Source organism: Stegostoma tigrinum, chromosome 23 (assembly GCF_030684315.1).
Source record: "Stegostoma tigrinum isolate sSteTig4 chromosome 23, sSteTig4.hap1, whole genome shotgun sequence".
Classification (NCBI taxonomy): domain Eukaryota; kingdom Metazoa; phylum Chordata; class Chondrichthyes; order Orectolobiformes; family Stegostomatidae; genus Stegostoma; species Stegostoma tigrinum.
Genome location: NC_081376.1, coordinates 12503157 through 12527308, shown reverse-complemented (window position 1 = coordinate 12527308; position 24152 = coordinate 12503157). Strand labels below are relative to the sequence as shown.

Below are 24152 nucleotides of genomic sequence, written 5' to 3'. Positions count from 1 at the left end.
AAAACCAAGGTGTCAACTTCAAATTGAAATCCAGTTTCAAGCTACATTCAAAGTGTCCCTGTTAAGAGTTACACAGAAGGCCATCAATATACTACTCCCAATGGAACAGTACAAGTTTGTGGTCATTCACTATAATTAGAAAATAAGAAAATTAAAATAAGCATTCTGAATTATAATTTTTAACAACCATTCAAGTCATGCTTAGTTCAGTATAACTCCCTTAACTCCATATTCCTTTCATATACCGTCCCTGGAGGAGAGCTGACATTTGGATTCCAAAAATCTCTGCGCAGTGGCTTAGACATGGGAAGTCAGGTTATGGAGCGAGACCATAGATAGTTGCCGGAGGGGTAATTCTCCCCTCACATATTTGTGGTGAGAAACCATGATGACTGACAGCACATCCAATTCATATTGCCCATAATTGGCCTCCATTTGACATGAAAGGACAATAAGGCTGTGGGGCTGACATTTCCATTACTGAATAGCCAGAAAAATGGTAAAAACATGTAAGTTAGTGCTCAATTGTTTCACCCACTTGCTGGCTGATCAACTTTGCTGGAATTTAAACCATTGCTTTGTTCACAGGAAACTGTGTCTCAGAAACTTGATCGAGTTTTTTTTGAAGAGGTGATAAAGCTGATTGATGAAGGCAGTGTGGTAGATATTGTCTATACAAACTTCAGAAAGGCAGGCAACAAGGTTCTGCTAACAAGGTTAGAGCATATGGATTCTGGGGTGCTAGCCAACTGGATACAAAATTGGCTTGAAGGTATAAGACAGAGGGTGGTGGTAATGGATTGTTATTTAGACTGGAGGCCTGTGGCCAGAGGTTTGCTGCAAATATCAGTGTTGGGTCCACTGCTTTTCGACATTCATATATAAATGATTTGGATGTAGAAGGTATGGTTAGTAAATTTGCAGATAACAGCAAAATACGTGGTGTAGTGGACAGTGAAAAAGCTTCTGAGTACAGTGGGAGCTTGATGATTTAGGCCAGTGGGCTGAGAAGATGCAGTTCAATTTAGGCAAATGTGAGTTGCTGCACTTCTTATGTAAGGCAAATCAGGGCAGGACTTAAACAGTTAATGGTAGGGCTTTGGGGAGTGTTGCCAAACAAAGAAACCTGGGCGGGGGAAGGAGGCACATTGTTCCTAGAAAGTGGAGTTGCAGGTAGACAAGGCAGTGAGAAAGGCATTTGGTATGCTTGCCTTCATTGGCCAGTGTATTGAGTATAGGCACTGATGTAGTCATGTTGTGGCTGTACAAGACATTGGTAAGGCTTTTTTTTTTTAAATACAGCATTCAATTCTGGTGCCCATTTACAGCAAAGATGTTGTTAACCTTGAAGAGAGTTCAGAAAAGATTCATAAGGATATTGCCAAGATGGGAGGGTTTGAAGTATAGGGAGAGGCTGAATAGGATGGATCAGAGGCTGAGGAGTGACTCTGTAGAGTTTTATAAAATCATGGAGGTGCATGAATAGGGTGAATAGCTAAGATCTTTTCTCCAGGATAGGAAAGTCCAAAACTAGAGGGCAGAGGTTTTCGGTTCAGAGGGGCAGGATTTAAAAGAGAAGGGCATCCTTTTTACTTGAGGGAAGTGTATGTAAAGAACGAGCTGCCAGAAGTGGTGGTGGAGGCAGATACAATTGCAACAAAGGCATCTTGATGGGTGTATGAATAGGAAGGATTCAACAGGGATATGGCCCAAATGATAGCAAATGGGACTAGATCAGTTTCAGCTATCTGGACAGTGTGGACGGTTTGGACTGAAGGGTCTGTTTCCTTGCTGCATTACTCCATGACTCTAATGACTCAAAAGTTTTCTGAATGCAAAATGGTTTAAATCTTGGTGCTTCTTTTTCACAACACAATGCAATGTTGTGATCAGCTGTTGTCTTGCTTGCTTGTAACCATTGATGTTGTTCATTTTGTGCTGTTACTTACACAGCAGATTTTCCATTACTTTAACATCATTCTGTAATTAAATAATTTAATGGAAACTGATGAGTCTAATGAAACTCTTCTATGGCTATAATTTCAGTTATACATTCAAAATATATTCAGAAACTTTGATAGATACTAATATGATGCCTCCGAACCTTTTTGGCACAAATCAATTGTTGAGCAAATGTGTTAAATTCTATTTCAGAGAGATAATATGGACATAAAGCTGTAGAAGATATTCTGCTGTAGTGGTAATATTGGGTGGTGTGATTCTTATGACCAGAATCTTCTTCCCCACTGCCCCCCCCACCCCCATTTACTGCACTCAGAGTCTGCAAGACCAATTAAAAATGATGCCTGTTGAGAAGGTATTCCGGGGCATCATCCTTACTAATGCTATAAAATTTTGATAATAAAATGTGAGGCTGGATGAACACAGCAGGCCCAACAGCATCTCAGGAGCAAAAAAGCTGACGTTTCGGGCCTAGACCCAAAACGTCAGCTTTTGTGCTCCTGAGATGCTGCTGGGCCTGCTGTGTTCATCCAGCCTCACATTTTATTATCTTGGATTCTCCAGCATCTGCAGTTCCCATTATCACTATAAAATTTTGATCTGTTTCTTTTTGCAAGGTTCACACATGGACACTTTCCATCTGTAAAGTGAATACCAATAACCCTCTGATGGTTCCCCACTGATTCTCTCACTCTCATGATAGTAAATATTAGTCTTTTTATGAACTATCCACATTTTCTCTCTGTGTGGTACTGGAAGCTGTAGTTCACAATACATCTACTGCTACAGAAAAACACAGACAGGAGAAAATGTGAAGGTTGTATCTAGAATGATATACATTCCACATTCAGATAGTACAATTAGAATTACATTGCTTGATTAATCCCAACAGGTACAAGTCTTTAGATAATTTGCAGGTATCAGCATTGTGAACGACAGCCTGCCACATTAAATCTTTCACTTCAAAATAGAAATAGTCCTGGCCCTTGCAAATAATTCAGCAAGATTACTATGAGGAAAGATTAAACAAGTTGGATTCTAAAAAGATAATTAATCTATTAGAATCATGACAAAACAGAAAGGGTTTCATATGGTAGACATCAAGATGTTTCCATTACATTACTGATTAACCGTATGGGTGACAAAAAGTAAGGGCCATAATGAGACACTCATAAATCACTGGTAAGAATTCAAAAGAAACGTCTTATTTGAAGTGGAGAGTCTCGAAGCTCCTGCCACATGGTGCAGTAGAAGCAAATAGCATAGATGTAATATTATGCCTCCTTAAATATATGTGGAGAAAGGAACAGAAGGATATTTTGCTCTTATTAGAATAAGAGGGGTAGAAGACTCATTGGATCATAAACAGCAAAATAAAACAGTCGTTGGGCAAAATAGTTTGTTTTCATGCTGTGAAATCTTATGTATAGTCACATGTAAGTGTCTTTATACATTTCTAAAGTTACCTTTATCCATGAGCTGATTGAAGAGGGAGGCATTGGAGAAGAAAAAAATGTAAGCAAACATCTGTGCTGCAATTTCGGGGTGCACTTCATACTGGTGGAGGAGATCCAGTGTTGTCTGGTATATTTGCATGATGTTGCAAATCGGTTCTGGGAGAGGAAAAAAATTCATCCAGGAATATCCACTCTCAATCTGGAAGGGATTACAATCCAAGAAGGCAGGAAGCGTGACATAGAGAGACTGTAAAAGAAAGAAATAGTGTTAATTTTTAAAAATTTAATTCATGCCTGTCTACTTTTTAAACAAGGAAAAGTAATATTCAAACATTCTACTCGTGTCCATTTTATAGTTAACAGCACTAGTGAGTACCCTTGTAGCTGTTCTGGCGAGGTTACAGTCACATATAAGCCTAACATTTCAACAATTCACAAATCGGTACCTCATTTTTAATGTATCCCTCAATCATTTTCTTCTGGCATGTACTTTTCCAAACATGCTTCCCTTTTAGCTTCTTTAACAATCATGATATGAGGCTTTTATCACACCACGTATTTAATGAAGGAGATAGTAGGAACTGCACACATTGGAGAATCTGAGATAGCAAGGTGTAGAGCTGGATGAACACAGCAGGCCAAACAGTATCATAGGAGCAGGAAAGCTTGACATTCCCTGCCTAGACCCTTCTCCAGAAAGTGGGGAGGGGAAGGGGATTCTGAAATAAATAGGTAAAGAGGCGGAGGCGGATAGAAGATGGATAGAGGAGAAGATAGGTGGGGAGGAGAAAGACCGGTCAAGGAGGCGGGGAGGGAGCCAGTAAAGGTGAGTGTAAGGTGGGGAGGTAGGGAGGAGATAGATCAAGGGGGTGGTATGAGGTTAGTAGGTAGGAGATGGGGGTAGGGCTCGAGTTGGGAGGAATGACAGGTTAGGGAGGCAGGGACGAGCTGGGCTGGTTTTGGGATGCGGTAGGGAGGGGGGAGATTTTCAAGCTTGTGAAATCCACATGGATACCATTGGGCTGCAGGGTTCCCAAGCGGAATATGAGTTGCTGTTCCCGCAACCTTCAGGTGGCATCGTTGTGGCACTGCAGGAGGGCCAGGATGGATATGTCATCTGAGAAATGGGAGGGGGAGTTGAAATGTTGTGATTGGGAGATGCAGTTGTTTAGGGCGAATCGAGTATAGGTGTGCTGCAAAGCGGTCCCCAAGCCTCCGCTTGGTTTCTGACGTAGAGTAGGCCACAACAAGAACAGCGGATGCAGTATACCACATTAGCAGAGGTGCAGGTGAACATCTGTTTGATGTGCAAAGTCTTCTTGGGGCCTGGGATGGGGTCGAGGGGGGAGGGAATCCCTCTTCCGTGCCTACACTGGCCCTAAACCCCACCTCTTCCTGTTACATTGATGACTGTATCGGCACCGCCTCGTGCTCTCACGAGAAGCTTCAACAGTTTATCCACTTCACCAACACCTTCCACCCCAACCTTAAGTTCACCTGGACCATCTCTAATATCTCTGTCTCCATCTCCAGCAACCACCTAGAAACAGATATCCATTTCAAGCCCACCAACTCCCAAAAGCTACCTAGAATACTCCTCCTCCCACCCACCTTCCTGCCAAAATGCCATCCCCTATTCCCAATTCCTGCGCCTCTGCCACATCTGCTCCCAGGATGAGGCATTCCACTCCCGTACATCTCAGATGTCCTCGTTTTTCAAGGACCGCAACTTCACCCCCGCTTCATTGGTCAAGAACGCCCTCGACCATGTCTACCTGAAGGTTGCAGGAACAGCGACTCATATTCCTCTTGGGAACTCTGCAATGGTATCAATGTGAACTTCACAAGCTTCAAAATACCACCCTCCCCATACCGCATCCCAAAACCAGCCCAGCTGGTCCCCGCCTCTCTAACCTGTACTTCCTCCCAACCCAAGCCCCAGCCCCATCTCCTACTTACTAACCTCATCCCACCCCTTTGACCTGTCCATCCTCCCTGGACTGACCTATCTCTTCCCCACCTACCCTCACCTTTACTGGCTCCATCCCCACCTCCTTGACCAGTCCGTCTCCTCTCCATCTCTCTTTTCCTCATCTTCTATCCGCCTCCCCCTCTTTCCCTATTTATTTCAGAACCCCCTTACCCTTCCCCCATTTTTGGAGAAGGGTCTAGGCCTGAAACGTCAAGCTTTCCTGCTCCTATGATGCTGCTTGGCCAGCTGCGTTCATCCAGCTCTATACCTTGTTATTTCATGTGTTTAATGAATGAGTCTTAAGCTATTCAAGTGACAGAAGAAATCAAAACTGAGTCCATAGCCATGGACCTTTTGGTGAAACTTCTGGATAGCAGGATAATGCCTGTTGAGCCTGGTCTTGCTGGCCAAAAGCACTGCAGCTGGTTGTAACCTGGCTAATTCACCTACCTTAATAAAAAGTAGGAACATGGTGTTTCTGTTGCACAGTTAACCCCTTAAGGGAATTTGCAAGGCAATTTCATTGTCAGTTAAATATTTATGACTGTCTAAACCGATTACTTACTTGTGCCAATAGATTGTCTCACGTCTATTCCAATCAACAGAAAAATAGATCAGATTGTTTTTGTCTAGAATGTACATAACCACAAGGGTATGAATACAAGCTTAAATGAACTTGTAAATTACATGGGTTAATATGAGTAAAATAAAGCACTGAGCAACTCATTCTTGCTAAAATTATTTATAGAATGTGATATTTGTGCCCTAAGTAAACATTTTTTTAAACAACTTAGTCATATACTAAGCTGAATAAATATGCAAGTCATTCTGTGTCTATTCAGGACTAAGGAGTGTGTTCATTTAGAGTCATTTCAAACATTTAAACGCCTAAATTTGAAAGTAAAATGTTATTAAAGTTGCGTCCTGTAATAAGAACAGATGCAAAGATTTAAAGTAATAATTGAGATGGGGTGTTATCACGTTGATAGCAGTATCTGTCCCCAACCTCTGAGCCACTGTAAATACACACTCAGGAGGGCAATGTACTTTACCATTTAAACCAAGCATATTACATTCACTGACAGATGTCTGGTAAAACACTACTGCTAAAAACTAATGCAGTGGCAAGGATGGTCTTTTAAATTAGTTTTTCTTCAAAATGTTTTAAGTAATACCCAGTAGATTTGCAACATTTAAGGAGATGGGTTTTCTTTGTTTTAATTTGTTTGCCTCTTAATTTTCTTCTAAGCCAATTTTTATTTTTCTTCTTCATTCACTAGCTGGTACCACAACTCAGATATGGCCCGGAGGACTGTCAGTACAGAAGAACAGCAGCAGAGGTTATACAATTTGCAATTTTGTCATTTAGAATATTAAACTAAAATAATTATGGACAAAGGAAAATTATTTCCACTGCTATTTGTGATATTTTAGTTTGTAAGTTACCTCAGAAAAAATGTAACTTCACACTGACATGAGAATAGAGTTTCAAGGGTAATTTGCTAATTTTCTGATGTTAATTCTTTCCATTACATTTGTATTGTAATTGCACAACAACTAGAAATACAGGCAAATAAGTCATAGACTTTAGCTTCTATCACATTAGTTCTGCTTGTGCTCAGGATGAAACAACCTTCATTTTCCTCTGATGAGATACTCACTCTTAAATGTTTGTGAATCAACTTACTTTGATTTTCCTCTTAAAGTTTCAAAATTTCGAAATATTGCATGGGTGAAGCACTGGCATTGTGTAGTAATGTTTGCTGAATAAAAGGAGTGCTGTCCCCCAAACTCAAATAAGTTGATATAAAGAATGGTTGAAAATGTGTTGGCTGTGTTGAGAATAGCCAGTGCAAAGCAGGGCCTAAAGGTGTAAGGGTAGGTGTTGTTCCTCTACCTTACATTGAGCCTTGCTGGAGTACTGCAGCAGGTATGAAAATGGCATATTGACAACTTACATTGGGTCCCCTTTGGTCTACAGGCAGAATGGGAAATGGAGGCGAGGCCAGGTGGAGCAACACCAGTTGCTACAGTAAAAAGAGGTAGGAAGTTGATGTGAGATAACAAGGTGTAGAGTTGGATGAACACAGCAGGCCAAGCAGCAGAGGAGCAGGAAGGCCGATGTTTCAGGCCTAAGGAGGGTCTAGGCTCGAAACGTCAGCTTTCCTCCTCCTCTGATGCTGCTTGGCCTGCTGTGTTCAACCAGCTCCACACCTTGTTATCTCAGATTCTCCAGCATCTGCAGTTCCTACTATCCTAGGAAGGTGGTTAGGTCTGCTTTTCCCTGAGAATAGAAGCCGTCTCTCCTCCATTCGGTCTTCCTGCATGTACTCCCTCACAGAGTCATCCTGCAAACGCGCTGCTGTCTTTGACGATTGTATGTCATCAGCACATAAGCTACGGGCATCTGAATTAGCACTTCCAAATTGTGATAATTAGCAATTAGGAGCAAAATTCCATTCTAAAACTTGCTTTCAAATGAACAATTCTAATACAGTACAAGTTTCATTAAGCACCTCTTTTCACATTTTCAGCAAAACAGTAGTCGAGTTTTTTCCCAGAATTTCAGATGAGATGTTAGCAGAATGAACCAAAACCAAAGACGGAAAAGGCCAGAGAAACTCCGGTCTTAATGTTTTGAGTCCAATAACTCTCTTGAATTCCTGCTGAGTCTCTCCAGCATTTTGTTTTTAATTCTTATCTTCAGCATCAGGAATATTTTGCTTTTACATTTGTTGATTAACCACTCATTTTAGATCAGGTGTCAACCTACTGAAAATGCAGAATAATAGAACAACCAAAAAGAACCCGCTAAACATTTACCTAATATTGCCAATTTCTAAACTATGGGTTCCAGATCATTCATTCCAAAGTCATAATATTGTGAATTGGAGTACTAGTATTTTGTAACGGCCACATTTTATTTATAGATATTTACCAGGGTTGTGTGTCATAGATTTCCTTGCTGATTACAATAGTTTTTACCTGATTAGTTCAAAAAGTATTTAGTCTCAAAGTACTGATCTGCTTTTTAAAAGATTTAATGCATATTTTGATAGCATTACATTCTATATATCTACCTGTCGACAACGGTTTAAGTATAATCTGAACAAACCTTAGTGATGTAATATACACATTGCTGGAATGTATGCATGATCACTTCTTCCAGAATGGTCATTACCTCTTCATTGACTGAAATTGTGGATGAAAGTAATGATTCTTTGGAAGCTAAAACAAGAAAAAGAGTTTTAGTTAAGACTCATTGAAAAGAAAGACATGGAAAGATAAAGTTTACGTTTCCAAAGTTAAAATAGGCTTTCTTCTGTTCATGTGAAATTATAGGAATCAGAATATTGAAAGTCATTGTAAAGGTGGAATATTGTCTTCTGAAAACCTGAGTTATTTGCAACTTTGTTAGCTGCCAAAAGACTTAACAGTTCAGATACAAGCTTCCAGATAGTAATTTTTTCATTTGTCCTTAATTGTTATTTTTTTTTTTAATTTGAACACCTTATTTCTACTCTCTATCAAAAAGAATGATTCCATTCTCTCCAAGTTTCTAAAACATAATGGGAGTTCTTATGCTTTTGCATAAGACCATAAGGAGGAGCAGGAGTAACCAATTGGCCCCTTGAGCCTGCTCCACCATTCAATAGGATCATGGCTGATCTGACAATCCTCACATCCACTTTCCTCCATAACCTTGATTCCCCTGTAGATCAAGAATCTATCTATCTCAGCTTAAACATACACAATGACTCTGCCCCACAGCACTCTGCGGCAATGAGTTCCAAAGACTCTCAACACTGAGAAGAAATTCCTCCTCATATCAAACTTAAATTGGCATCTGTTTATACTGAGACTATGCCCTCTGGACCTGTGAGAGGAAACATCCTTTCAGCATTTATCCTGTCAAGGCCCTTAAGAATACTATATGTTTCAACGAGATCACCTCTGAACTCCAGGAGTAGAATTCCACCCTGTTTAACCTTTGTTCATAAAACTGTTCCTCCATACCAGGGACTATCCTAGGGAACACCCACTGAACTGTCTCCAATGAAATGATATCTTTCCTTAATTAAGACGACAAAAACTGCTCATAGTACTCAAGGTGTAGTCTTATATAGTTGAAACAAGACCTTCCTTCCCTTGTACTCCAAACCTCTTGAAATAAGGGCCAACATTCCATTAGCCTTCCTGATTACATGCTGCACTGTTTTGATCCCAGCACTATTCCCTGTTGAACCCCACTGGTCACAGGTCACCAACCTGAAAAAGAACACCTTATCTCCACTCACTGTTTCCTACCCATTAGCCAATTCTCTCCCACATCAAAGGAGGAATGGGATACAGGGGAACTTAGCTGCTTGGATACAGAATTGGCTGGCCAACAGAAGACAGCGAGTGGTAGTAGAAGGAAAATATTCTGCCTGGAAGTCAGTGGTGAGTGGGGTTCCACAGGGCTCTGTCCTTGGGCCTCTACTGTTTGTAATTTTTATTAATGACTTGGATGAGGGGATTGAAGGATGGGTCAGCAAGTTTGCAGACGACACAAAGGTCGGAGGTGTCGTTGACAGTGTAGAGGGCTGTTGTAGGCTGCAGCGGGACATTGACAGGATGCAGAGATGGGCTGAGAGGTGGCAGATGGAGTTCAACCTGGATAAATGCGAGGTGATGCATTTTGGAAGGTCGAATTTGAAAGCTGAGTACAGGATTAACGATAGGATTCTTGGCAGCGTGGAGGAACAGAGGGATCTTGGTGTGCAGATACATAGATCCCTTAAAATGGCCACCCAAGTGGACAGGGTTGTTAAGAAAGCATATGGTGTTTTGGCTTTCATTAACAGAGGGATTGAGTTTAAGAGTCGTGAGATCTTGTTGCAGCTCTATAAAACTTTGGTTAGACCGCACTTGGAATACTGCGTCCAGTTCTGGTCGCCCTATTATAGGAAAGATGTGGATGCTTTGGAGAGGGTTCAGAGGAGGTTTACCAGGATGCTGCCTGGACTGGAGGGCTTATCTTATGAAGAGAGGTTGACTGAGCTCGGTCTCTTTTCATTGGAGAAAAGGAGGAGGAGAGGGGACCTAATTGAGGTATACAAGATAATGAGAGGCATAGATAGAGTTGATAGCCAGAGACTATTTCCCAGGGCAGAAATGGCTAGCACGAGGGGTCATAGTTTTAAGCTGCTTGGTGGAAAGTATAGAGGGGATGTCAGAGGCAGGTTCTTTACGCAGAGAGTTGTGAGAGCATGGAATGCGTTGCCAGCAGCAGTTGTGGAAGCAAGGTCATTGGGGTCATTTAAGAGACTGCTGGACATGCACATGATCACAGAAATTTGAGGGTGCATACATGAGGATCAATGGTCGGCACAACATTGTGGGCTGAAGGGCCTGTTCTGTGCTGTACTGTTCTATGTTCTATGTTCTAATATTCTGCCTCCAACATGGTGGACGTTTATCTTCTGACTTAGGCTTTTGAAAGGGAGCTTGCCGAACACTTCTTCAAAGTTCAAAATACAACACATCAACAAGTTCCCCTCTATCCACCCTTCAATAAATTCTTATAAATTAGTCAGACACGATTTCCCTTTCATAAAACCATGCTGATTCTGCTTGATTGGAATATGATTTCCCCAATTTTTATTACTTTCTTAATATTTGATTCAAAATATTCTTTCAACAATAGATGTTAGACTAATCAGCCTGTAGTTACCTGCTTTTTGCGTCCATCCCTTTTTGAATGGGAGTATCACACTGGCAGTTTTCCAATCCTCTCTGGCACTTCACCAGAATCCAATGATTTTTGGAAAGTTATTGCCAATACATCCACCATCTCTGTAGCTACCCCTTTTCAGATCCTAGGATGCACGTTATCAGAGCCAGGGGACTTAGTTGCTTTCAGCCCCAATGATTTGTCTAATACTACTTTAGTGATGGTGATGGTGCTTAATTCCTCCCCCAGTTCTTTATTATTAGCAATGTTCAAAATGTCTTCCAACATAAGGACTGATGCAAAATATCTGTTCAACTCCTATGCCATTTTCTTGTTTCCCAATTGTTCCCCAGATTAATTTTCTAAAGGGCCCATGCCCACTTTGACCTTTCTCTTCCATTTTGTATATTTAAAGAAGCTCTTATCAATTTTTATATTTCTTACTAGTTTGCCCTTGTATTTTATTTTCTGTCCTTATTAGCTTTTTTTAATTCTTTGCTCGATTCTGAACGTATCGCTATCTTTGGAGCTAATGCCAACTTTGGCCTCATTATATGTTTTTTTTTCCCCCAACTTAATACTCTCTCTAACATAGATAATGGGAACTGCAGATGCTGGAGAATTCCAAGATAATAAAATGTGAGGCTGGATGAACACAGCAGGCCAAGCAGCATCTCAGGAGCACAAAAGCTGACGTTTCGGGCCTAGACCCTTCATCAGAAAGGGGGATGGGGAGAGGGAGCTGGAATAAATAGGGAGAGAGGGGGAGGCGGACCGAAGATGGAGAGTAAAGAAGATAGGTGGAGAGAGTATAGGTGGGGAGGTAGGGAGGGGATAGGTCAGTCCAGGGAAGACGGACAGGTCAAGGAGGTGGGATGAGGTTAGTAGGTAGCGGGGGGTGCGGCTTGGTGTGGGAGGAAGGGATGGGTGAGAGGAAGAACCGGTTAGGGAGGCAGAGACAGGTTGGACTGGTTTTGGGATGCAGTGGGTGGGGGGGGAAGAGCTGGGCTGGTTGTGTGGTGCAGTGGGGGGAGGGGACGAACTAGGCTGGTTTAGGGATGCAGTAGGGGAAGGGGAGATTTTGAAACTGGTGAAGTCCACATTGATACCATTGGGCTGCAGGGTTCCCAGGCGGAATAGGAGTTGCTGTTCCTGCAACCTTCGGGTGGCATCATTGTGGCACTGCAGGAGGCCCATGATGGACATGTCATCTAGAGAATGGGAGGGGGAGTGGAAATGGTTTGCGACTGGGAGGTGCAGTTGTTTGTTGCGAACTGAGCGGAGGTGTTCTGCAAAGCGGTCTCCAAGCCTCCGCTTGGTTTCCCCAATGTAGAGAAAGCCGCACCGGGTACAATGGATGCAGTATACCACATTGGCAGATGTGCAGGTGAACCTCTGCTTAATGTGGAATGTCATCTTGGGGCCTGCGATAGGGGTGAGGGAGGAGGTGTGGGGGCAAGTGTAGCACTTCCTGCGGTTGCAGGGGAAGGTACCGGGTGTGGTGGGGTTGGAGGGCAGTGTGGAGCAAACAAGGGAGTCACGGAGAGAGTGGTCTCTCCGGAAAGCAGACAGGGGAGAGGATGGAAAAATGTCTTGGGTGGTGGGGTCGGATTATAAATGGCGGAAGTGTCGGAGGATGATGCGTTGTATCCGGAGGTTGGTAGGGTGGTGTGTGAGAACGAGGGGGATCCTCTTAGGGCGGTTGTGGCGGGGGCGAGGTGTGAGGGATGTGTTGCGGGAAATACGGGAGACGCGGTCAAGGGCGTTCTCGATCACTGTGGGGGGAAAGTTGCGGTCCTTAAAGAACTTGGACATCTGGGATGTGCGGGAGTGGAATGTCTTATCGTGGGAGCAGATGCGGCGAAGGCAGAGGAATTGGGAGTAGGGGATGGAATTTTTGCAGGAGGGTGGGTGGGAGGAGGTGTATTCTAACTCTCTCTAACATCCTGGGTTAGCCATGGTTGGTTTATCCCACTCAGAATCTTTCTTCCTTACTGGGGTGTATTTTTACTAAGTCAAGAATTACCTCCTTAACTGTCTACCCTGCTTGCTTACTGTCCTTCCTGGGAACTTACTTTTCAAGGATATTTGACCTTTTGATGAGACAGGAGGGTTAGAAAGGTGGTAGAGTAGCACTGTTAATAAGAAATGAAATGAGGACAGTTGAGAGATAATCCAGGCTTGGAAGACATCGGGTCCAATTGGGTGGAGATTAAAAAAAAAAGAGCAGGAGAAAGAAGACATTGATAGGAGTATGTGTGACCACTCTGTGGGAAGGCTATAAATCAACAAATAATAGGAGCAATTGAAAAGAAGAAAGTGATAATTATGGGTGATGTTAATCTTCATGTAGATTGGGCTAATGAAATAAGAAAGGGTAGCCACATCAACAAATTCAGAGAATACATTAGGGATAATTTCCTAGAGCAATACGTCATGGAAGCAACCTGGGAGCAGGCTCTCTGATAATGGGTAATGAGGCAGTTTTAATAAATGACCTCCGCTCCGAGTAAAAGATCCTCTCAGAAGTAGTGATCATGATATGGTAGAATTTAATGTTCAGTTCAAGAGTGAGAAACAATTGTATTCAATTTCAAGAAAGGCAATTCAATGAAAGGAGGATAGAATTAGCTAAAGTGAACCTGGGGGATAGATTTGATAAAATGTGGAACTGAAAGAGCACAGCTGATCAGCCAGTATCGGGGGAGCTGGAAAGTTGACATTTTGGCAAGTGCTGAAGGAGGATCCAGACCTGAATCGTCGACTTTCCTGCTCCTCTCATGTTGTCTGACCTGCTGTACTCCTGTAGCTCCATATTTTATTAAATCTATCCACCGAGTTCACTTTAGCTAATTCTATCCACATTTCATTGCAATGCCCTTTATTTAAATTAAATTTTGTTGTTTCTAACCCATGTTTCTCACTCATGCTTGTAACCATGATTCCTTAACAGCTATGTGATCATATATATTTACCTCAATTTTTGCCATTAGTTTAACCACCTTATTCCAAATGCTTCATGCATTATGTTACAAAGCCTTTAAGTTTGTTCTATTATGAAATTTCTAAGCACTTCTTTCATTCCTTGATATAATAGGACAGTTAAACATTTTGTTCTTTTTATTTTATGGTAACATTCAACCCCATTATTAACTTGTAATCCTACCTTTTCCTTTACCTTTGATTTTCTAATTTTCCACACGCTGAACTCACGCCCCACTATTTAAATTTACGATAATAAATCTGCTCAAATGATTGAAAACGTTACCTTAATCCAGTCATGATTCAATATGCGGAATACATTTTCCAATAGTTGGGCTGTAAGTTGGATAAGGACCAAGAAAGTCAATGTTTTGAACTGAAACCCTTTGTCAAGACTCAGGACTTCATCCTATCAAAGGGTTTCCGCCTGAAACGTTGACATTCCTGCTCCTCAGATGCTGTCTGACTGGCTGTGCTTTTCCAGGTGCACATTCATCGACTCTAGCTTCTAGTCCCTACTGTCTCTGAGTTGCTGATTAGAATACTCCATGTCCAGGCAAAATGATGCAGGGAACACAAATTTTCTGCTGCCTACGAATGTGACTGGCAGCTCAGTGATAAACAAGCAGCTGACTGGGTGTAGACTATGTTAAAGACAGAGGTGTGAATTGAGATGAGCGAGCATCGGTCGTGTCTTTTGGTATCCAGTTGGTGTCCATGTACTCTTGTTGCGAATTTCCTTCCCGTTTGTCCGATGTAGTGTTTCTCGCAGTCTGTGCGGGGAATCTACATGAACAACATCAGAAAGATTCTACACGTCCTGACACACTTATCACACTACCCTACATCAGGAACATGTCAGAACTCGCCGCAAAACTTCTACGACCACTGGGCATCAGAGTGGCACTCAAACGCACATCAACCCTACGACAAGTGCTCACCCAAACTAACGACCTGCTCCCCGCCATGAACAGGACCAACGTCATCTACAAGATCCCCCGCACAGACTGCGAGAAACACTACATCGGACAAACAGGAAGGAAATTCACAACAAGAGTACATGGACAACAAGAACCAATACTTCGACTGGGACAACACCAAGATCCTGGGACAGACTAGGCAGAGACAAGCACAAGAATTCCTGGAAGCATAGCATTCCACGAAGCATGCTATTAATAAACACATTGAATTCAACCCCATATACATTCCACTACGGAGGAAACCCAGAAGTGAGGCAGTTCATTGCAGTGGACCCCAGAATTTAAAACACAGGCGGGAAAACACACCAACGCTTCATCAGAGGCTGCACTGAGCAGGTTACCAAGCACAGTAGTGAAATGTCCGCAGAGCAACAAAGCAGCTCAGCAGGCCAACCAACCTCAAGATTAGGTAAGATGTGAAAATAGGAAAACAGGTCATGTTCCCACAGAGAGGTTGCAGATGTTCCAAACATATACTATTAAGGGAACGGGAACAGGGAGTTATGGAAGTAGCAAGAACTAGTAGGCTCACACACACAAAAATGCTTGTTGTGTTGACGGTCTAACCACTGCTGTCATTGACAGAGAGAACAGAAGTCCACCTTTTAGAGAGCGAAAGAAATAAACAACTCATTGACAATGCTTCTGAATCAAGCTATCATGCAGTGAGAGTGGCTGATGCCTCAGCTTTCAATGAAGCAGTGACATAAGCTATACAAAGGTCTCAATTCTATAGCAGAAGCTCAGCTGGAGTACAGACTCAGACTGCTGTATTCACTCCTCACAAAGCAATCTCCTTTCATTGACAAGACCAAATGCAGACTGGATGACAGTTTTGTGGAGCACCTACGCCCATTTCACAGACACAAAAACAAAAGTTGCTGGAAAAGCTCAGCGGGTCTGGCAGCACCTGTGAAGGAAAAAACAGAGAGTCAACATATCGGGTCCGGTGCCCATTCCTCAGAACTAGCTCGTAGAATTGGGCCCAACCTTCCAGTTACATATAATATTTCTGCCCTTGTTACTGTGTGCCAACAAAGCTCAACACAAAGCTGAAGGAACAACACTTCTTTTCTGCTTTGGGACTTTACAGCCCTGGAGCTCCTTATTTAGTTCTACAACTTCAGAATATGGCCTTTGCACTCTTTTTCTGACATCCATATGGTGATATGCTCCTAAAGGCTGTCCATATCTGGCAAGACAGATGGGCTTCTCAAAGGACGACCAACTATCTTCAACTGGTTTATTGGAAATACACTTCCTCTTAGATCATGGAATGTGAAGTTAACAGTAACAGTAACATGATCTTGACTGACAGGTGCCAAGTCAACACAGACCAGAAATAAAATTTCCTGAGCTGTATATCTCAGTATGGTATAATGTGTTTACATCCTGAAGCATTGTTTATAGCTACCTGTAGCAGCTTGAATCGTACCACATTCATAAGATTAAATTAATTCCGCAAAATTATGATCAAAGTTGACCTAAGTACACCACTGCCAACTGTTTAACATTAATGAATCAACTCCAAATCTGTTGATTTTTAGGAGACACTAATTAATTTCGATATTGTGCATGCAGTCGGATTTGAAATTCAGGTATAAAAGCACATCAGAAATCAAAGTTAAATGTAACAAATACTTTTCCACTGAAGTTACTGGATACCTGCAGCTGGTTATTCTAAGTAATTTCAAATGGTTATAGAACATGATACTTGCTGGTCAGGAATTAATCCAAGGTGACATTAATGTGTGCTTGTATGCTATATTTGTACAAATATTTTAGCCTGTGATGATGCTATCTACGTGAACATTTTCTTGCTCCTCTGGAAAGAGCTCTGAAAACAAAAAAAAGGCTTAAATTATCTCAAGGGATTATTATCAATCCAATTCATCTGTTACTAATGGCTACCCCGTCTTTTGTTGTGCTTCCAGGCCACAGTCAGTAATTTTAATTTCCTTTGAGCCACACTAAAGTAGGCAGGTTTGCAAGGCTGATAAAATTTGTGAATGGTCATTTCACTTATTTTAAGCAAAGGATCAGGATTACTTGCTATAAACCAATCCTGCACATTTCCAAACAATTTAGGCAATAATCTCTAGTCATGATTTTGTCAAATTTTCTCCCTGGCGTAAGTTTCCTGATAATGTTTCTACAGTTTGGGAAGACTGTTTTCAAAACACCAAAGTTTAATTTTCTTCTGTAAAATAGGCTGCTTTTATTATATCATCTTTACGTAGACATCCTTTCGACAGTAAGTGGCAATGCTATCATGAATCAGATCATTGTAGCCCATCTGCTATCTTACATAATGCAATAGGACACAGGAAACTATTTTGAAGTAACGCAAGTTTTCCATCCCCTCCTGTCCTGGTCAACACTTATCCATCAGTCAACATTACAAACAGTTCTGAGGAAGGGTCACCAGACCCGAAATGTTAACTGTTTTCTCCTCCACAAATGCTGCCAGACCTGCTGAGCTTTTCCAGCAAGTTTGTTTTTGTTCCTGATTTACAGCATCCGCAGTTCTTTTGGTTTTTGTTACAAACAGGTTATCTAGCCATATTTCATTGTCGTGTAATTGTGCTGTCTGCAGGATGAATGCACGTTTCCTCTAACAATGACAATACTTCAAAGGAATGCTTAATTAGTGGTAAAGCATTTGGGACATCCGAAGCTCATGAAAGGCACTATGTACATACCAATTTTTTTTGCCACATTGTCTTTTTATGCTAAGAAAGACAAACGGTCTGCTCTCAACATCCATAAAAAGATACCCACATAGATTGATTCCCCAATTGATCAAGAATCTCCCCTCAGCTTTAAACATGCACAACAGAACTCCTTGTCACAGAGAGTCAAAGACTCTCAACCCTCCAAGAGAAGAAATTCTTGCTCATTTCACTCAATGCAATATCTGGACAATTCTAAAAAGCTACAGGTTATATGTTAAAACCTAAAAAAAATTCTGTAGAATTAAGCCGATTGGGACTGAAGTGCTTTGAAGCATCTCAAGGACATGAACAGCTTTATATAAAGGCAAGTGGTTTTTCTTCCTATAGTTGGAGATGGCTCAGATTATTTGGCTTACTTGGCTATTCACTTGCTAATTGATATTAAATCTGTGAAGCTTTTAGAGATGATTAAATCTCAAAATTAATAGCTGGATTTAAAACTGGCAATAAAAATCAGAAGCATTGATGAATGGAAATAGCATTTGGAGTGGAGACAGACAATTGCATTGGCCCATGATGGACATGTCATCTAAAGAATGGGAGGGGGAGTGCAAATGGTTTGCGACTGGGAGGTGCAGTTGTTTATTGCGAACCGAGTGGAGGTGTTCTGCAAAGCGGTCCCCAAGCCTCCGCTTGGTTTCCCCAATGTAGAGGAAGCCACACCGGGTACAGTGGATGCAGTATACCACATTGGCAGATGTGCAGGTGAACCTCTGCTTAATGTGGAAAGTCATCTTGGGGCCTGGGATAGGGGTGAGGGAGGTGGTGTGGGGGCAAGTGTAGCATTTCCTGCGGTTGCAGGGGAAGGTGCCGGGTGTGGTGGGGTTGGAGGGCAGTGTGGATCGAACAAGGGAGTCACGGAAAGAGTGGTCTCTCCAGAAAGCAGATGGGGTGGGGATGGGAAAATGTCTTGGGTGGTGGGGTCGGATTGTAGATGGCGGAAGTGTCAGAGGATGATGCGTTGTATCCGGAGGTTGGTGGGGTGGTGTGTGAGAACGAGGGGGATCCTCTTTGGGCAGTTGTGGCGGGGGCGGGGTGTGAGGGATGTGTTGCGAGAAATGCGGGAGACGCGGTCAAGGGCCTTCTCGACCACTGTGGGGGGAAGTTGCGGTCCTTGAAGAACTTGGACATCTGGGATGTGCGGGAGTGGAATGCCTCATCGTGGGGGCAGATGCGGCGGAGGCGGAGGAATTGGGAATAGGGGATGGAATTTTTGCAGGAGGGTGGGTGGGAGGAGGTGTATTCTTGGTAGCTGTGGGAGTTGGTGGGCTTGAAATGGACATCAGTAACAAGCTGGTTGCCTGAGATTAATTCCAAGACAGCTAGAATTCATCAGCAGGCATGTTCTGCTGAGACTGTAGAAGGCTCTGGTCAGTCCGTATTTGGAATATTATGAATGGATTTGGGCTATGTATCTAAGGAAGCTAGCCTTGGAGGGGGTCCAGAGGAGATTTACAAGTAAGATCCTGAAGTTGGAGGGCTTGTGATATGAGGCGGGGTGCAGTGGATCAGGACTGTGGGTTTAGAAATTCAGTTTATGCAGTTTAGAAGGATTGGGTGAGGTGGGGGGCGGCGGTGGTGGAATCTCATTGAAACTTACTGAATACAGAGAGGCCTGGATAGAGTGCACGTGGAGAAGATGTTTCCACCAGTAGGAGAGACTAGGATCCAAGAGCACAGACTTAGAGTGAAGAGGTGATCCTTTAGAACAGGGGTGAGGAGGAATTGCCTCAGCCAGAGAGTGGTTGATTTGAAGAACTCATTGCCATAGAGGGTTCGGTATGCCAAGTCATTGAGTGCATTTAAGATAAAGATAGATAGTTTTCTTGATTTATAAAGGGGAACAAAGGTTACAGGCATGATACTGGAGAATGGGTTTGAGAAACACATCAGCCATGATTGAAAGGTAGAGCAGACTCGATGGGTCACATAGCCCAATTCTGCTCCTTTATCTGAAGGCCTTATAAACGGCAGGACCCACCTGTATTATCCTTGTCACAGGCCAACAGCTCTAGTCAGTGCCAGCAGCTTGACATTTCAATTCAAAGTAACGCCTAGCGCCCACTTCAGGCACAAGTTCAATTGCTCATTTGTGTTCTCTTGAATGAAAAACTGGAGAATATTTGACTTTCCTCATAACAAATGGTTAGTGAATGTAACAAAAAGTACTGAAAACTCACATTCCTGTGACTTAATGAACACACAATTAAGAATAAATGTGAATATCCTTTGTTTTAATTAAGGAGAAAAAAAAGAGTACTGTCCGATAAGAAGTCCAAGTTTCGGGAAAAAAAAAGTGGTGCGTTCTGTTTTGAAATTAGAGCCTAAAATTCCCAATAAGTGTTGGGAAGATTAACAGGGCAGGTGGATGAATATCAGCAGCCAAGAACATCACAACTAATTGACAGCCCTCTAAACAATGAGGAGATGCTGAACACCTGCCTGAAAAAAGTGAAAATGTCACTATAGCTAAATAGAAAACACACTGAATTATCATCGTGAACATCATCTAACCTCAGTGTCTGATATTAGCATTATATTGTTGGCAGGATATGAAAAAAATATAAATCTATGTATGGTCATGAATCTAAAGTGTTTATTTTGTTAGCTGAATAACAGTTACCTTAAATATTTCACTTTATCCAACAGAAAATTGGAAAATAGGTTAGGCATAGTGTTACTGTCACAGAACCAGTAGTGTTCTAATATTCTGAGGACATGGATTTGAATCTCACCGTGGCAAATGGCAAAATCTGAATTCAATAAACATCTGAAATTTCAAAAAGGTAGTCTCATGGGAACTGTGTAATCATTACTGAATGCCATAAAACCCATCTGGTTCACTAATTCCCTTTAGGAAAGGAAAGCTGTCATTGTTACCTGGGGTCTGGCTTACATGCGACTCCAGATCCATTGCTAATTGGCTTACTCTGCCCTCTGGGTAATTACAGATAGGTAATAAATGCTGGCCTAGCCAGCAATGCCTACATCTCCTGAATGAATTAAAAAAAACTCACTTTCATAAAGGAAGGAGGGTCTAGGCCCAAAACGTTAGCTTTTGTGCTCCTGGAATGCTGCTGGGCCTGCTGTGTTCATCCAGCCTCACATTTTATTATCTTGGATTCTCCAGCATCTGCAGTTCCCATTATCACTTTCATAAAGCCTTTATTGAAAAGGTCAGCAGATTTTTGACTGTTTTAATTTTAAAATGTTATTGAGGTATGACTTTAAGATTACTGGCTTTAGTACTATTTGATGCTGGAAGCTCAACATATTTTACTAAGTTCATTAAAATTGCCTGCAAACTGAGTTTAAATACAAAATGTCAATCAAATTTTTTTTAAAAATTTCCTTATTTAAAAATTCTGTTATTCGGTCAGTGGAAAGAATTGTTGTTTCATTGAAAAGATAAATAGACTGGGATATCAACTTTACCATAGCAATTTGTTCAGGTAGAAATACCTAGTCTCCCACCATCGTATGTAACTGCTTCTTATTTGACTTCATTACCATATGGTCTTTCTATGTTTTTCACATTTTGCTTTCTTACCACCTGATGCAAGTCCTAAATTTGCCTTTAACAAAAGCACATCTATTTATCTCAGCATCAAGATTTATTTTGAAGTTGAGTTTCACAAATAATTTAGTATATTTTACTACTTTTATATACCTCTATCTGTTCTCCTGTCAACCTTTCAAGGTTGGTGCACCAACGTATCTTCAATCTTTTCTCAGTCTAATGTTCTGAAACTTGAGATCAGTTTGTGGTTTTCTGCTCTAATACTGTACTATTTAGAAACTTTGCTTGTAAGATCATGCATGTTTTGATGCCAAGTTTGTGTTTAGTAACATTAATGGATGGCAAATCATGAGCTGAGAAAAATATTTGAAAACGTCAAAGGCAACATTCAAAGGCAAGTTGAAAATTAATTCACCCTTCAGTAACTAATTTGTAAATACCTTTTATTTTTCTCACCATTTCTCCTCTAGACTTGTTTTCATGCCAAATGCACTGTATAACTGCCTAAAATGCAGGTGCACAGCTCCTCTCAGGCCACCAGTACTCTTGAGATAATATAGGAGGACATTCAGCTCAGATGGCTAAGCTTGTGGCTCAGTGTAATATCAGAAATCTAGTTTCAATTCCCTTTCTGGCTGAGGTAGACTTGGACCTGCCTCCTCCCTGACCTCAAATGTAGAAAATGACAGCAACTCACAACTGACAACTGACAAAAATGGCCTAACAAAATGGCTCAGATGATGAGCTGAGGACATACCTTTGTTGCAGTATACATGACATGACATGGGATAACAGCACTTAAGGGCCTTTGGGAAACAAGTTGGACTGAAGAGTCTGTTTCCATGCTGTACATCGTAGTATTCTTTGCCTTCTCTAGCAGGGCAAAGTATTGCCCAACAACAGTACAACCGAGATAAATAAATCAGGATACAATGAAACGTTAGTGTGTGCTTTTTAATGTAATTCAGTTGAATGCTCCACTTGGAACCTAAACACATAAGCCACAGAATTAATCAAAAGTATTTTATATTTCTTTCAAATAGCATTCAGCTCAATCAGAATGTTGCTCTGTCAATCAGCATAGTTATTTTGTTTCTTTTCTTTTGCTCAGCCTGTAACTCCTTCTCAGATGATAACTTTGTGTTTCAGTTGCTATCAATAACCATCCTGTCACACTTTCTCCTGGTCATTGTGTAGGTCTTCCTCTGTCAGTCTATAATTTGTTCACTGTTCTCTTTCTTTCTCTCTTAAGAACTTGAACTCTGGTATTGACTAGATGTAATTGCCTTTTCTAACACATGTATTCTTATGGTCCGACATTTTTTTCTTTCCAATGAAGTGCTATGGCTTTGTACTGAGCCCTCAGTTCGTTAACTTGTCTAATAACATAATTAATCATGGTTTCTGGATTCAGTGTAATAGTAACATTTGCATAATATCTGTAAGCACAGTTCACAATTTAAAGACTTTTTCACATTTATCATAAATCCTAAAAAATCCCTATGACTGAATTACAGTTAATGGCGATGAATATCAGTCATTTCATAAGTGAGAGAACTTCTAAATATTTAAAAAGGTATATGTAAGCACGTTTCTGATTAAGCATTTTTTAAAACAGGGGAAAAAATTAAACCTAGTCTCAAATCTTCTTCAATTGCATTCATGTTCAAAACACGACAACAATCATACATAGAATTATTTTAATCCAATCCAACCCTATTTATTACTTTGACTGGTGATTTACTACTCAACACTGAAGTGTAATTCCTGTAATTAGCAATTCAAATTGCAACTTAGCTCTAAGAATTAGAAAAGTAATTGTAATGGATCACAATAACAATTTTAGAATTAGCATTTAGTACATGAAAATGTTATTATTAAAAAGGGACAATCCAACATTGGATGCTTTTGCATATTCCTCTTAAGCAATATGTTGAATAATACTTTTCAGTCATCAGCAAACTTTCCTTCACTCTTAACTGATTTTATAGGTCACCGGGTGCAGTCTCAGATTGCTACTCCAGCCCTTTTCTATGAAAGAAGGGAGCTCCACATTTCTGAGTGGAGAGTCCGATCAGGGCCCTCTCAGGAATATTTTCATATTCAGGTTTCATAGCACAGAACGGTCAAACCATGCTCCATTTTCAAAGCATTAGCTTTTGTATTCTGAAATTTAAAGGCCCTGATAGGCATATTGACAGCTGTCAAACCGTTGAGTGCTTAGTGTGACATCACAGTGCTGGGAGCCCAAAGATGCATACTATTCCTGAACCTCCAGAAATTTATGTTCTGGGTGCTTACTCAACCCTCAAGCCTCAGACCCATAGCGTTACCAGCACTGATGCACAAAAACGTAGGTGCAGGAGTGGGCTACTTGGCCTGCTTCATCAACCTACATCACGACTTATAATCACATCGACACCATTCTCCCACATCATCCTTCAATCCCTTGCTTACATTAATATCAAAAAACTATTCATCTGTTTAAATGTGTTTAATAACTGAACTTCCACAGCCTTCTGAGGTACAGATGTCCAAAGATTCACCACCTCCTGACAAGATGTTACTGCTCATCACAGTCCAAGATAGCTTGTGTATTATTCTAAGACCCCACAGCCAGGGGAAATATCTAATGACTATCTCTTTCAGAATTTTGTATGTTTCTGTGAAATCACCTTTCCTTCTAAAAGTCCAGAACATACAGGCCCAGCCTCCTCAATCTCCCTTCATAGGGAAATCCCACCAATCAGTATGGTGAAACTCTGCTGGATTCCCTCTGTGGCAGGTATACCTTTCTTTAGGCAAAGGGCCCAAAACTGTGCAAAATG

The 24152-nt window shown here is 41.4% G+C and overlaps 1 protein-coding gene across 3 annotated transcripts in view; it reads right to left on the bottom strand.

Annotated features, from left to right (window-relative positions):
• Positions 1–24152, bottom strand: part of radil (Ras association and DIL domains) — a 111188-nt gene that overhangs the window by 31732 nt on the left and 55304 nt on the right. For all 3 annotated transcript variants that reach the window (XM_048552726.2, XM_048552727.2, XM_048552728.2), the window contains exons 8-9: positions 8507–8619; positions 3429–3666 (exon numbers count right to left, since the gene is read on the bottom strand). In XM_048552726.2, the coding sequence (XP_048408683.1) occupies positions 3429–3666; positions 8507–8619 (351 nt within the window). The remainder of the gene's footprint in view (positions 1–3428; positions 3667–8506; positions 8620–24152) is intronic.